Consider the following 16,728-nt stretch of genomic DNA (forward strand, 5'->3'; position numbering starts at 1 on the left):
CATGGGAAAAGATTTCCAGCAGCCATTAGCTACAGCCATTTTCACATCTCATTTTAACAAGCTATAAAAGCAGAACAACATGCCAATTACATGAAATAAATAAAACGAGTGGGTACAAGATGCCTAAGAAAACCTCTTGCACTGCATATATTTGTTAGGGAGTGTATTAGGGTTTCACTAATGCATTTATAATCCTGCAGAACAGTCTGGCACATCTGCATCTTCGCTACAACAAGAACGGCAGAGATGATAGAATCCTCCGAGAATTTCTATTTGAAATAATTTTAGATCTGTTTTATGTATACCAAGGAAGCTGCCAGTCAATCTGATCTTCAAACACGCTCAACTCCACCGAGGGAACTCTCGTAAACTGCAGACTGTTCACCTAAATGCATTTATTTCAGCAACATGAAAACTAGTAGCTGTATTTGGCTAATAATATGTTGCACATTTGGAACTTCGTTAAATACCTTAATTGTGTAGCAGAGAATAAGGCAGTTAATTTACACAAAAGGACACAGAGGTGAATTCTATGTCTACATCTCTGAACAAAATAAGTAAATTCACTGAACATATGGCTTATTAAATTTAATAGTTCCTTTCCAAGATGATTCTGATTGCCATGTTTTGAAAGATAGGATTTTTAAAAAAATTTCTTTTGGATATTTGCCGTTAAGCAGATATGCCATCTGTCTCCCCAGCCGAAAAGCAACTCAAGACTTTGATTACTATTTTCCTAACCAAGATTTAGGGTAATGTATTTCTAGTACACTGATTAACCAGATCTGACATCACATCTTGGACCTGTTTATTATTCTTTTTCAAAGAACGGCCCCCATACGTGCACAAATGTACTCCGTGATGTGCGATGAGAGGAGCATAAGGAAGCACCGTCACCTTTTGCATCACTTTGAAGCACTCTTAGTGACACCGTGTTCTTCAAATAGGCATCTTGTATTTTCCCTCAAGTTTTAAGGAGACAGATGTCTAAAACATAACAGAACACTCCAAACTGGACTAAAGAATTTCTGTTTTAAAATGCTCACGCTGGGGAGGAAAGGGGGGGGGGGAGAAAAAAGGAAACCACTCACAAATTTCATTATTAAAAAATCTATCACAAATAAGATGCTGGACTGAGCAGATCACACAAATTCTGTATATCAAGGGGAAAAGTGTATGTCTGACAGTATGCCAAATTCCTCTAATTTGCATATTTTAGACTTCAAATCCTCAGAAGTCCAACTCATTTTTCCTGTCAGGTTGTTTTCTGAGGGAAATCTTTCTTGCTGGTAGCCTTCAAGCTGACACAAGCAGTGACTCACCTGTATCTGAACTGAAACGATTCCTTCATTCCCACTGTAAAGCTTATGCATCTATTTCTTAAGTCCCCGAGTGTCTCTTTCAAATGCAGGATGAGGTGGGAGAGCAGCCCAGGAGCAGCGATCAATGGACTAATGGCCCTAATAAGTCCCGGGGACCAAGGATAACACAACCCCGGCTGCCACAGGAACACGGTGGGCTCGGTCCTGACTCAGAGGGTGATCAGCACTGCTCATTTAAATCACAGGGAACTCCAACAGCACAGCTGAACGAAAATAACCCCTGTGTGCAGTGAAAGGCACGGCGAAAATCCACAAGTGGTGGAAAACCATAAATAAATAAAAAACAGGTTTCATCCCACAAGCCCTATGTATATTATGGAACTGATTTATTGCTACAACACTTCTCTGCTGTATCAAGCACAGTATTAATCTCTTTTGAATGACAGCTTGACTCCTAAACCCACACCCCTCAAACAGGGAAAGCTCCACATGATGCTGCCTCTCGTGCCCCTCGTGTCACCATCACGTGGCACGACAGCAGCTCCCTTTTCTGGACACCGTGAAGCTTGTCATGATGTAAAAGGAATCAGTTTAAAAGTTGAACACTTTCACAATTTCTGTGCATGCAAATCAGAAATTTCCTTCATTATTATTGATAAATCATAATAATGAAGTCACTTTCTCAGTATTTATCAAAATCCTTCCTGAAATGCCATTAGCATTATTAAATTAAAGCTAAAATGGACTTGCAGAACCAAGCTTTTAGTTTCTAAATCTTGCAGAATTCCTTTGAATGTTAATATCTGCTAAAGTTTATTACAACCTATTCTGCTTACACAAACATCATAAAGGCTCACAGTTGTGGAATTCAACCTGCCTTCCACGAGTAAGTAAAACAGACCTTGAAAAATGAGATAAAACGCAATGAGAAGTATATTTAATTACAGTGTATCCTTGTTTGGGGGCACAGGCTTATCTGTGAACCTCATGTTCAATACACACTCTCTTTTCCTGCTGCTACTTCTTCTTGCAGCTCATTTGTTAGAACAGGTTTCGCTGTGTTCCTATTCTAATGTAAAAATTATTAACTAACCAAATGATAAATTCATGCACAATTGCATTTTAAGCACGAGTGAGTCATATACATGCTCACATATGGAATCTGAAACAGAAATTATCACAGTGTGAGGTGTTCTGGTCCAGCATCTGCTTTTGGGAACATGTGTCTCATTGCTCAGAAAGTCTGTAGGGCTTTTATTAAAGAACAGATTTTTTTTTTTCATGGTTATAGAATTCCTGTCAGAAATACACCACTTCAGTCCATACTGATATATGTGAGCTGATTACTTGGAGCTTTAGGAATCCCTCTGGTTCTTTATCCTTTGGAGGAATCCCAAGCAGGTGTGTCTCTGCCATGAGCTGCAGCACTGTCTGCTGGTTCAGAGCCAGCCCCTGACACTGTGTCTACATTAATTTCAAAGTCACTGTCTTCTTTCTCTTCCCTCTCCTTGTGCAAGTTTGTACATCTTTATAATACCTTCTGATTAATTTATCACATAGTAAAGATTTAAAAAAATCATTATCCTTTTGATCTAAAAATCCTTATATTTCATCTTTAATACGTTCTTTTGAGAGGATCTTTCTGGAGAAGTTGCCACATATGTTCTGCTCCTCTGAGACAGAACAGCAAAGCTCAAGAAATACTTCATTTAAAAAGGTTTGGAAAGTTTTTGTTTGTTAAAAAAGCCCCCACATTTCTTTCAAGCTAAGAAAAAATGAGAGTATATTGCAGTACATATGGCACAAGAAGACTAACAAAAAGGAAATACATGAAACCAATATTTGAAAGAGTGTCAAAATTTATCCCCACAGAAGTGATCTGAAGCATTTTTAACATGCCATTATTTCATGAACTAGACTCAAATAAGGACGGAAAAAAGTCAAGGAAAGAAAAATACTGATTTCTTCTGATAGTTTTTCTAAGATGATCATTATTTCTCTAAGATGATCTGCTCCTCCATTTGTTTTAAGCCATGCAAAGAATTCATCAAACGTAGGAAAAGAGAATAACCCTCACTTTGCACATTAATACTGTAATACTCTGCTTTATAAAGAGTGCTTTTAAGCCATCACGTGTCAAACAAAGCCAGGAGATTATCTGGAACCACATTAAAGCTCAAGGCACTGTGTTATATTAGGGAAAAAAATGTAGGAAGGTGGAATAAATGGTCTTTCAGACAAAGAGCAGCAAATGGCAGAATATTTTTACCAAGACTGAAAATAATGGGAGGGGAAAAGATGGTGGGAAAAAAAAATCAGTAAAAAAAGAAGAAAGAAAAAATAAACCAACATCAAAACCCTGAGTATAAAATATCAGAGGACTGACCAAAACCAGAAAAAGCAGACAGCTGCCTGCTCTACCTCCTTTACATTTCACCATGTAGAATTATTTATCTTAGTGATGCTACTGTGAAATCCTCAGAATTCTGCCCAAATCCTCCCCTCAGCCCCAGCCTTCAAGCTGAAGAGCTGCAGTACTGACTGCCCACAGAGTGTTCTCTCAGGATCTTTAGCAAAACAGCTGGACTGACAACAACACTGCAAACACTGATTATTAATGTCTGCCCACTCTGGCTATGGGTCAGTCTCCTAACATTTATCATTGGTCTCCTATCTATCCTTTTTTTAAAATTAAAAAAAAATAGTAATTCATGATTGTAATCACATCAGACTGCCTTCATCTGTCCTGCTATCTGGGGAAGAAAAATGTAATTAATTAATTCAAAACCTCCGAAAACATAGGAGAAATTCAGCTGTAAATTAATAGAAACATTCATTTGAAAAGATTAGATGGCATTCTGTCACCTCTGAGAGCTGATACTGAGTGTCCTTACTTCTTTGTAAGGACATTTAGTCCACAAATAGAGAGTCTACAGGGGACAGGACAGCGAGTCCTGAGTGAACCAGAGGACAGGCTGGGAGCGTGATCCAATGCCGAAATGTAGGACTAAACTGAACATGGGTACCCATCTTCAGATGCTCTTGGGGAAGTCAAATTATAGGTTAAGAAATAAAGTATCTGAAAGAATTAAATCTGGCTAAGTATCACAACAGAAGTGGTGTTGAAGTATGCAGTAATTATCCAGAAAATTAGACCTGGCAAATGAATCTGGATGATTGAGACTCAAGGAGTCTTTGAGCAGCTGCCCAGGGATGTACTGACAGGACTGGGCACATAAGGTTTATTATTTCCCTACTGAATGCTCCAAATGGAGAGAACTCTGCAAAAGAAGAGAACTAACTGACTTACATATATTAGTAGCTTTTGAAATAACAACGAAATGCATCAAATACTTGCATGCCCTTCCCAGACCCATAACACAAGCATTCAGTTCCTGGCAAACTCGTGGCACTCACCCACACATTAGTCCCCCAAGGCCAACAGCTTGCAAGGTGTGCCAGAGTAAAAGAAATCTTCAAGTGAACACCAGCCTTTATGTACACATAAAAGCAATCAAAAGTTGTTCTCTATGATAAAGTCATGGCTAGAACATGCCCAGCACACACACACACACACTGTTAATAAAGACATTTTTGATGGCACTTTACTACTTCCTTGCACTGGTGTGGTGTTTCCAAACCTGAAACCTCCTTGGACTCCTCCTGCCTCACATCCCAGAGAGATCCCAGTCTTAGCCTTGACCTAATCCCTCCCACCCCACACTTTCCATGCACTGCACTGAAAAACTGATCAGAAACAACCTTTTAGCACAAGTGTTAGTGGTGTCCTGTTTTACTGAGTAAAAAGAAGTTAAAACAGGGGAAAAAAAATCTACAAAAGACAAACTCCTCTCTGTCAAGCAATTATAGCCATTCCCTTGTTTTGTCTTCATTCACACTGTGTAATATAGCTTAAGGCTACAGCATTATGTGAGAGATACAAAAATAGCACACAACTCCTTAAAATAATTCTCCTCTTAAAGAAAACTGGAAAGAGGAGTAACTTCACTGTAATTCCTCTCGTTTCAAGTTTACTAAATATAAGTGTTCTGTGGAAAACTGATAAACCCATTTATCTACTACCACTCAAGTAAAAATAAAATAAATAAATAAATAAATAAATAAATAAAAATTCCCCCCCAGGAATCACGATTACTCATTTCTTACAGCTCAGCATCTGAGGAAACAGAAGCTATATTTTCACTCTTGAACGCTAATTTGATGTTGAGAAAAGTCCCTTAACCATTTGTGTGAAAAAATCCAACTGCTCCCTTTCAATATCTCTGAATGACAGTCGTGGCTCTAAGCAGACAAATGATGCTCACACACTGTGCCTTGCCTACAGGCATGTTGCTGCAACTGGGGGATATTGTGCCTTCCAACAAGATGGGATCTCACTTCCAACAGGGCAAACATGCCGAGCAATTGTGGTTTCCATGGGCGCCTTGGACTCCCAGGCAAATACAATTTCACCAGCTGGGTGATCATTTTCTCCAAATAAGCAGCACACCACTGAAAAGCCTGAGTGACTTGAACAGTCAGCAGTTTCAGAGGTATTTACAACAACTCCAAAACCCACAGAAGTCATCCTCTCCACTGAATAGTTGCTCAGCTGCAAGATCTGACCCAGAGACCTGTTATTTGAAGGCCTTCAGGGATAACCAGCATGGTTCTTATTAAAATAAAAAGCACAAAAACTACCAAAACTACTTCTTCCATCGCAGCCTATAGAAAATACAATCTTGATAAGGTCATATTTTTATTTCATTGACCTGCATTGCGTGTTTTGGAGCACAGAGGAAATACCAAAGGCTGGAAAGTATAGCTATGAGTTTGTATTGAATCTAATTACAGTCTGATATGCCCTGGGAATGAACTGTGATACATTCCAGGAATCAACTGCATTTGTTGGAGTCCAATTTGTGTAAATCTCTCCCTCAGATCCCATTCCCTGGCCACACAGATGGACAAACACCACAGACTCATGGACTAGATCCTACATGCAAGCCTAAGGCTCTTACACATGGTAAAATTAGGACAAATGCCTTGAGGAGCCAGCACGGAACAGGCCAACAATTTACTCTGTAGCAGCTACACCTTCTTCTGTAACTTCATTCACAAATTCAAAATGTTCCCCTGACCCTGGTGTTGCTCTGCCACACAGCACTGAGGATCTAGAGACTTGTGGAGATTTGCACGGTAAGAAATGAGTTTTCACACAACTGCAGTGTGAGTGGTGTTAATTCAAAGCATTCCTGCAACAAACCCAAGCAGACAACAAGGAAACAGCCCCTTTTTAGGACGTGGTTGTTCCAACTACTGTTTTCATCTACATTACTCTGCTGCCAGTTGTGACAATTATTCTCCATTAGTCCACTTCTCTTGCCATTCCTTTACACAACTAAAGGAAGAGGTACTGTACAGAAGCAGCACCTCTCCCAAAAAGCAGGGGTTTTAGCAGAAGAATGTGGAAGATCACAGCAATGGCACCCTCTGGTGACAAACAGTAACACATAATGAGGTCAATTATTCAGCCTAGAAAAAAAACCCCACACATTTAAAGCTACTTCTTCATGTAAATCTGTGACATGGAAAGGATTCCTACTGCAAGCTGCAAAAGGTAGGGGGTCAGCTTTAAGAACAAGGCTAACCAGCCTTCAATAGCAGGTAACTTTAGGAAAAAGACATGTTTTTCAAAATTCTTCCACCTCCCCACTATCACATCTTTCTTTCCTAGGTTTAGTCTAATCTGATGTTCTTTAACCATCAGATAGACAAACTACAAATTGAAAAAAAAAATGCACTTTTACCACAGATAGCATTTCATGTTCACATATAGTCAAGATTTCAACATGGTGTGTGTAGCTCTACCAACATCTTTTGAGAAGTTAAAGAACATTGATGAGAGGTCTGTGAGCCAAAGACTGAACAGGCAAGTGGCTTGAAAGTGGACAAACAGCTGCTCCTAAAAAAGTCTCTCACTTGATTGGAGAGGCAGAGCTTCAGCCTTCCTGAAGCACTGCCAATCATCCCCAGAGCTTCTTACAGGAAGAATGGCAGAGAGTCAGCAATTTCTAATGCTACAGAAAGACTGAACAAATAGATAAAAGTACTTCCCTTATCAGTGCCGAGGAAGGAGACTGTCATAGAATGCATAAAAGCCCAAGTTAAGTACAAAGTTGTCTTTAACCTGTGTGAAATAGAAATGAAATTAAAAGCAAAGGAAACAGTTGATTTCCAGGCTGCTCCCACCAGTATCTGAAAGAAGCCATCCAATTCTGCCAGGAGCTTCTGCAGAAAGTCAACTCACAAAAAGACTTTGTGGGTAAGACATAAAAATCAGACTTATGAATTAGATTTTCTCTCCTCTGATCTAAGGAATGGAACTTAGTGCTGCTGAAGAACTAAGTGAAAAGAAGTTCTACAATAAAAGACAGTAACATAATAATAATCTCTCTTGAAACTCCTTAGTTATGGGATAATTTAATTTTCAACAAAGTCTGTTTATTCTAATACACACATATTAAACCTTTGGCACTAGAAGAGCTAAGGGATCATTTCCTCTCCATTTTCTAACTGCAGATGAATTCTTTCCTACCTGAGTAGGATGTTACAGTTCAGCATCACGTTAGCAATCAATTCCAATACACTGTCTTTGAGAAGCTGACAGATTCCTTGAAAAGAACAGCGTGCAGAGTGTAAACAAAAAGCATATCCCATGAAATATTTAGAAACAATAATGATACTTAAACAGCCTTACATGTGTGACAATGGGTATTCACTGCACTAGCAGAGCTGATCAGACTCAGGCTGAGCTTCTCAAATGAAGGACTGACAAGAAAAACCACTATGTACCTTCACCCAATTATGCACTAATCACTGAAGTATGCAAATCTTTGTAATTGGGGAGATTATTAATAGTGGGATATGACACACGAGGAAAGGTGCCAGAAGGCTAAAAAGGTACCTTGACAAATTTCAGGACAGCATTTGGTAAAATTCCTCAGCGTTTTGCAAGGCAAGACAACAAAAATTCACTGCATGGATTCCTGTGATCTGTGCTTCAGTTTACAAGGGAAATGTGAAACACACGGGGTTTTGTTTCACCATAACAAAACCTTCCTGGGAAGGGTTTATTGCTCATCAGCCACTCACAACGCATTTAGTACCAAGCTGGATTGGCTCTATCTGATACACATCTCTGATACAGAAAAGAATAAAAAGGCATTATTCTAACTCAGTTATGCTTTGAACAAAGGCACTGCCATTTCCTTACCTGGGTGACCTGTATCATCTAAGTTGGCTTTTCTAATAATTGACAAACTGAATAACGTGCTGTAATAGAGTTCTTGTTAAACATAGTTTCATCATTTCGCCCAACTAGATGGAAAGGCTCATCATTAAAACACTAATTGAAAAGTCTTGTGGTTATTTTGAGAATTTTTTTTTTTTAAAAAAAGCTCTCCATGTTGTGACCTTCACGCAATGATGTAGATACAGCTGCAGGCAAAAGCTCTTTCCCTATGAATTCAGGAAAAAGGAAGATCCCAGCTAGCCTCAGCAGTTTATGAACCCAGCTGCTTCATTATTCTCCTGATAGCCTTAATTCACCAGCCCATTTTTTCTGTTTTCCTCAGTTTCCTGGCTAAATGCTGGACTTAATTTCCCAGGTCTCAATTCCTGGTTGTCTTGGTTTGTGCAATCATGTGGAGGGCATTCACCTAATCCATAAAAAACCCACCATGAAGAGAGAGCCTGGAAAACAGGATACAGCTTCAGGCAGGCCCTCGCACGGGATATGGACTAAAAGCCTGCTGATGCTCTGCCAGAGTATGACATTGGTCTGAAATCACTGACACCTCAGGGGCAATGAAAAATGGTACAGACACTGAAACTCTGACTGAAATGAATGGGCAAGAACACTAAGGACACTCAAGGTGTAAGACCTCTCCTCACCCTCTGTAAGAAGCTGTTTTGTTTTGCAGTGGTTTAGTTTTGAGTTTGTTTAGTTGGAGTTTTTTTAACATTTCACCCATTTCTTCTCTGTTCAGGAGGGCTACAGACACATGTATCTCCGGGAGGATGAAACCTGGGATCCTGATGTACATCTCCCAGCTAACACTGAATTGAGTGGAAGATCTAATGGCTGCCAAATTGCTGAATGCCACCTACTGAAGGTCAAGAGGACTTTTTTTTTTTACCCTTTTAGGCTACCTAAGCAGACCGGTCACCCTTGTCACTTTTCCAACCCTAGTCTCCAGAATCCCATCCAACACTGTGTTCCAAACAGCACTGAGCTCTTTCAGCATACCAGTGTGTGCAGCACCACTTCACCACATCATCCTGCCAACCTACACTTCAGCATTGCTGGGTTTTACTAAAATTGTAACAAATTTTTAAGCTCTTAAACACTGTCATTCCATATTCCTGTCTTCCATGAGGATTTAAAGTTTACCAGGACTACATATCTATTTTTTGTCCTTAACCCCGTCATCTACCCTCCCTCTACACTGAATGCATAAGCCATTTACCTGGACAAAATTGAGTTGATGTGTAGTTAAGTCTTTAAAAGTCATCCCTGCTAGTCAATTCCCTCATTAGGAAACCACTTCCTATCAGAAGTGCCCTCAGGTTTTGAGAGCACATCAAAATTGGATCCACTTAAGCAACCGAGCTTTGATACTGTGCTTAATGACTTTCTAAATTTGTCATTTACAAAGTACTTTACAAGCCTTCCTAAAGCAGAGCTGAAGCTGCCCATGCAGGATCAAACCTCCCCAGCTCTCCTCCTTCAGGAGTCTCGGCGACGTGTGACGTACGCGGTGCCATTTCCCGAGTATATGACATTTCATTTCCATCTCACCACTTCCTCAGGACCATCTGGCCACTTTCTCAGCTACGAGCAGATCGTACAACTGTGGCAGCTCTTCCCCTCTTCTCTCTCAGATCTGTCCCTCCTGTCATTTCCAAGTTACCTGGGTCGCTCTGGGAGAGAAGCGGGCACAGCGTTCCCAGGCAGCAGCACCAGCTGAAATCAGCACTTCACTCTGACATGCACAGTGATCCTACAGCTTCCCTGCTGCTTCTTGCACACAAAACATTGATATTCCATCTCACAATTATGAAGGCATATTGTATATTCCCCCCTGCACTTGAGTACTACACAGATCTGCTCCAGTTGCATCCCCATTAGTCTAAACATCGCGTATTTCCTATTGGTGAAAGTGAATATTTCTTAGTGGCAAACTTTAGGAAGCAAGCTTAACCTGCCACCTTTTTATCCCAAAGAGAATTCTGGGACCAGGAACATTAAAATCTACTTTCAATGTGGTCTTGCCATTTAGAGACATTCGCATGCATATGACAAACCCAAAATATTCCCAAGAGTAGAATCACAGTTTCACCATAATCTGCCCTGCAAATTATTTAAAGTGTGAAATAGAAAACTGGGAAAAAAAAATAAAATTGAAGAAAATAATTGAGAACAACATGTCAAAATTGCAACAGTAAAAATAAGAAAAACTCCTGGGCTGTCATCTGTCTGGTGCCTTTTTGTAAACTCCTCTGATGCAAAACATCTTTTCTATTGTAAGTCTGTTATTCAGCATCCCCAGAAAGGCCCAGATTACACTGTTCATAAAATGTGATATTACTCTAAATTATGAAGTGTTTTTTTTTTCTTTGTTACAAGATTCATTTGAGAAATTAGTGTATGAAGTGACCATTGAAAACATCATAGCAAAGAAAACACAGAGAGAATATAATTTGCCTAATTTTTCATAAGATTCAATCAGAAGTACAACACATACATAGAGTTTTTCATATTCCATCTTATACTTTTTCCAACTTAATTTATTTTATTCATGGTCCTCTTTCATTCAACAATAAGTGATATGCACACAAGGTACTGCCTGTTATTCAAACTTTTAATTACTACAATAAAAAACACCACCAAAAGAATGTGGAAAACCAATAGAATTCATTGTCACCAACAGGTCTAGAACAGGAAATACTGATGGATATGGAACCTGAAAATATCGGTGCAGCTTCCTACAACACCTTTCTACATGACTTGAATCACCAGACCTGATGCTGGAGTCAGGCTGGCTCCAGTGGAGCATGGAAAAGCTTCTCCAGGAAGAAAAGGAGGTGAAGTGAGGAAAGGAACTCCTGGATTCAGCGCCAGGACTCTCCAGGTTCATTCCAACAATGCATCCCTTTCCCACCCCTCCCGAGGTGCAGCTGGGTATCCACACAGGTATGTTTGCTTCCCACAGGTTTCATCTACAAAGAGCTGCCATAACCCACAATGTTTTGTGGTGGGTTTCTTTCAAACGTGCACAGATTTCCACAATAATTCCACAACCTTGAACTCTCCCTTGATTCGCTGAACTTTGGGATTGCTTTATTCCTCCTCGTTCATTTTGGTCTTGCTGCTCAGTTCAGAATCACTGCTACTAAGATAAAAGTAGTCCTTGATCAACTGTTTTGGTCTGACACTATTTTAATATTATGGTTTCAGTCCTGGAAATTCTTCTCCTCCTCCCCCAAGACACTTCTTTTTTTTTTTTTTTCCTTCTCTGACATACAAATGTAAAACAAAAATATCTCAAGTGTTTGATATTATAATATCAACACAGAAATCTCATGATAAACAGTTTCTGTCACATTCTATTATCTATCCATTGTACACAATAATGTTATTTATACAAAAAATGTCAAGGTGAAAACCTTCTCAAAAAACCCCAAGAAGTCCCAACACCATTCCAGATGTTTTCTCTCTCACCATGGGAGAATGAACCCAATCTAGACTCACATCTCAAGCCCTCCTCTCCTCGTTCATTTTAACACTCTGAAATATTACCAAGACCTGCTCTGAGTGCACACGTTACTTTTCCTTTCTTCTTTCCTCTACGTAGGATTCTCTTTTCTCTTCTCTATTAGTGGTCTATTCAGCTTTTCACTCCCATCTGCCTAATGTCAGTCGAATTTCATCGCCTCCCTAACAGCCTGCAACTGGTCCTTCAGTAACAGTGGAAAAGAGAAGATTGCAGATCTGCTGCAAAAGGATCCTGTACAGAAACGCTCCTTTAATTACGATCACTCCATGTGCATGGATCTTTAAACTGAAATTTACCTTAATTTATAGTGGTTTATATTTTTGAGAAGAACGTAATTTTCAACTCAACTTTAGAAAAAAAAAAAAGAAGATGTCTTCTCTTTTTTAAAAAAGAGAGGGGGAAAAAGCACTGGCAGCCTGGAAGAGTATTCACTTCAAGGTCACTCCCTAAACACAACCAGCACCTAAGCTTTACTCTGGAAATAGAAATACTGCAGGCTTAAGAAAGAACATGACAAGTGATGAAAAAGCTACTTTTTGAACGTTTTCCAGAATGTTCTGGAATAAATGGTTACAGGATTTAATAAAACAAACAAAAAAAGGGCATTCAGGAACTGTGGTCTATCCCCTGTACCCCACAGCTGGGGGGTCCCACAGGTAATCCTCTCTACAAAGCTGGCACGTGATATGAGAGGTGTTCCTGTATTTCTAACTGACTTTTTTATATTTGTGTGAAAAAAATAGAATATTTTACTTAAATAAACTCAATACATCGTGTTGAATACCAATTTGGTGACAGATTTGTGTTACATATTCACCTTGACTCATCTAAAGAGCTTGAGAGATGACCAGATCACAACAGCAGGAAAAGCTGCGAGATATGATGAGAATTTCGAGCCTAATCAAACTTCTGAAAATAAAAGTGTTGTTTTTCAAATGTCAATATGGTGTTTTGTCAGGAAGAAATTCAGTGTATCAAGTAAAACATGGAATTTAATGAGTTTCCATTATTTCAATTTATCTATAAGCATTTCAGACCTGCTAATATTTCAAGGTTCACGGCATTCTAGTTTATGATAAAATTAAATCATACTAAATCTACAAGTGCAGAAAATGGTCACAAGCTTTGTGAATGTATTTGAATGGGAACAAAAGCCTATTGCCAGAGCAATTTTTAGAAATTAGGCCTCCTCTGTACTACTTGGAGATGTGCTAAAAATGACAAAACAGATTTAATAACACCAAAAAGAAGTGTTGGTCATTTTGTTTGGGTTTTTTTTAAACACAGTGGTAGGAATTGTGATGGCATCTCAATATTAAAAAAATAATCATATTTTGGAGTTGAACTACTGCTTCATAACATAACACTTGAACTGTGCCAGGGAAAGAGCTTTAACAGTACTTTATTTAAAGTCAGAGGTCTGTGCATCCTGAGTTCCCTCTAATATTGCTGGGGATAAATTGGTCAAGTCTCATTCTAAGCAATGCCTCGTTTTATGCCGGTATCCTGCAAATCTGAAACCACATCAGAGTGCAAATTTCTCTTGAAATATAGATTCTTGTTACTTCCTCTCCAGACTAACACCTAGCAGGTTATTGATCTGCTTCTGAAGCACATGGTGTTTATTATGGAGGAAACCACTGCTGGGCACAAGCGTGAGAAATTAATGATGGTTTTGTAAGTGTCCACACTGTGGTGCTGAACCAGTGGGGCAACTGTCAATCTATATGATAATGCATCCCAAAACTTCATAAAATCAGTGATGTGAAGAAGCATTGATTTTTGAGCTAACCAGGATACGTGAGAGAGTAAGGCTGAAAAGTTCCCTGAAGTTAACACCTCTGTGTATATAATAGTTGCTTCTGACTTGTGTGATGGGTTTTTTCCAACCACATCCTGGCTTGTTGCTTGCTTGCTACTTGATTATGTTCTTCTTACCCCTATTAACATCACTGTTAGAAAAACCACCTATTCAAAATGGATTTGCTGCACTAGATTTCTAGTTACTTCATAATTCACTTTTTCTAAGGATGAAATTGAAAAACAGGCAAACAGACTCATTCTTTTATCAACTTCTGCGACAACACATATAAAAGTAGGTCCTGAAATGACATTTCCTCGGACAAAAGGGGTGTGGCACACTGCTGCCTCTGAAATGGAGACAACCACCTTCAGGGAAGTGAATTTCTGCTACAGAACTGAAACCCAATCATTCCATAATGCCAGAATTCTATTAGTCAGGTTTTCTACTTGAAATTACAGCTCAGTAGCCTTACCAAAAGTGTACTAAAAGTCAGTGGAAGTTGTCATATTTTCTGTGAATGGTACTATTAGAAAGAGAAAGGGAAAAATCAAGTAAGCAGTCATTTATTCCTTTTAAAACGTGGGCTTCCTTGTACAAACCATTATTAGTAAATGCTCGTTCCCTCCTTGGTTTTGATGAAGAAATGTATCCTGCTATGTCTATGGAGAGGAGACAGTACTTGAAGATTCAGTTTAAATCCACAACAACAATAAAAAAGAATACTGTTACAAACAAAATCAATGGCACTTTTCTGAACTTCTTTCTATCAATATATAAACTGTAATTTGGTTTTTCCTTGTTTGCTTTGACAAGCAGTTGCTTGTTTGTTTTTTTTTTTTAGTGCCTGGCACACCAGCTTTGTTGAAAGCGAGACAACTGTCAGTAAGTACAGGGAGGAGCCCAAAATAAACACCTACAAAAATCCTCTCCCGAGAGGCACCCAGAGCGTATCAAGCTGAATTTTATCACAAGTAATATGCTCAGCAGAGAGCTGCCTTCAGGAGCTGGAGTCAGCTGCTGGAACAGTTGCTCTGAGGGTGTGACGTTAGGGAGGTTCCTCTTCACCTCCTCAGAGAGACAAGAAGCAAAACCTTTCGTTTCTATTTTAACCAAGCTGAGTTTGCACCTTCATCGCTCTGCAGCATGGAAGGCAAATTCATGCAAATCCATTTTTACTATTTCCCCCTCTTTAGTTCTTGAAATATATGTCAGTGCAGAAAACACCGCAGCTGAAAACTTTAAGGTGATACCTGTGAAGAACCTGAATCAGGTCACTGAGAACCCACCACTGCTGAGCTGCTTTGTCACAAGTGAGTGGTGCAGTGCCAAAAGTTCATTTCGGTGACCTTAGTAAACCACACCAAACAGAAGTGTTCTGCCCCAGCCTGATCTAGAGGTTTGCTTTCTAAAAGCCCCCCAATACCAATATGCAAACAGCAAAGTAATTCTTTTCCAACTTCAGAATGAAAAAGTACACCAGATTAAATCTGATTGTTACGAATTAGCACCACTGTTCCAGCTACCAGCGTACTGTGGATTATTAATATTACTTCAAGCTGTGTAGAAGAATTACATACGAGAAACTATTTCTCTCAAGAAATTTCTTTCTGCTCCTCATCATTAAGTTTAATTCAATATACTCTGAGCCCAAACTTCAGTGGAAGATCACGGTGTGAAAAGCGAATTGTAAGATCAAACATGTTATATATCATATGATGCATCTGTAAGATTCCTGATACTGATGGGAAAAAAAATACCCAACTTGTTAAAAAGCAGCTTTAGTCAAACTGAGAAAGTGAAAATACCACCTTTAAAAGAAGCCTGGAGTATTTTGAAGTATGATCACATTCTCACACGTGTACATTAGGAATATATTTTAGAACCAGGCCTACCGTTCTCCTCGTCTGACTTGTTCTCGTTGTCGGAGTCGGTGAGCGTGAGCGCTGAGTTTTCTCGACTTGACAGTCCAGAACTGCGCCTGGATTTGATCCCTCTTCCCCACAGCCTGATGGCATGCTCCGGAGACATCCCCCCCTCCGTGTCCGAGTCGGCATCGGAGCCCGTGCTCAGGGAATAGCCCTGGTGGAGCATTCCTATGTCTGAGCAGTAACCGCTGCGGTGGGGAGAGGGCTCGCAGATCCCCAGCTCTGCAAGGGTGAAGTTTGTTCCTGGAAGGGCAGAAAAAAAAAAAAAAAAATTCAATAATTTAAAACATAGGGGATTTATTTTAAGCTTTAAAATAAAAGACCGTTTTTAATTTCACTTAATTATGCTGTAGACCCTTCACTTAAGAGCTGGGCTCCATGATCCTTGTGGGTCCCTTCCAACTCAGACTGTGCTGTGAAAGCTGTGAAATCTCCAGTCTAGCAAAACTTAACCTCAAACACAGTAAATGCAGTTAAAATGGACAAATATACAAAATAAAGGTAGGAAAGGTCTTCAGATTTTAAGCTTGCCTTAATTTTGGCCCCAAATAACTAATCACTGAGGTGAGCGATTAACCTTGCAACAAGTGTTAATGAGATGCCCTGCTTTGCTATGTATCTAACCTTGTGTTTGTAGGAGCAGAGCACGAGCTCTGATGCTGTGCATTTGATTACTAGAAAAGAGGATTTTTTTTTTTTCCTCTGTAAAGCTCATTTTCTCATACACAAGCCTTCCACAGACACAATGAAAAAAACCGCAAACCCACAAAACGGGAAACCACGTCACCAGTTTTGCACTCTTACATTCGGTGCAATTAGTCATTTAATACCTGCTG

General features: G+C 39.4%; 1 protein-coding gene across 7 annotated transcripts in view; it reads right to left on the reverse strand.

Annotated features, from left to right (window-relative positions):
- Positions 1-16,133, reverse strand: part of TENM2 (teneurin transmembrane protein 2) — a 448,458-nt gene extending 432,325 nt beyond the window's left edge. For 5 of the 7 annotated variants that reach the window (XM_027892714.1, XM_027892713.1, XM_027892712.1 and 2 more), the window contains exon 1: positions 15,860-16,131. In XM_027892714.1, coding sequence (XP_027748515.1) covers positions 15,860-16,058 — 199 coding nt within the window. In that variant the 5' untranslated portion in view covers positions 16,059-16,131. Of the gene's footprint in view, positions 1-15,859 lie in introns of all 7 variants that reach the window. The other 2 variants (XM_027892715.1, XM_027892711.1) reach the window with 1 other exon arrangement.
- Positions 16,134-16,728: the final 595 nt, after the last annotated feature.

The sequence above is a fragment of the Empidonax traillii genome, unplaced genomic scaffold, assembly GCF_003031625.1.
Source record: "Empidonax traillii isolate 1590-97213 ecotype Southwest subspecies unplaced genomic scaffold, ASM303162v1 scaffold364:size1245619, whole genome shotgun sequence".
NCBI classification, from domain to species: domain Eukaryota; kingdom Metazoa; phylum Chordata; class Aves; order Passeriformes; family Tyrannidae; genus Empidonax; species Empidonax traillii.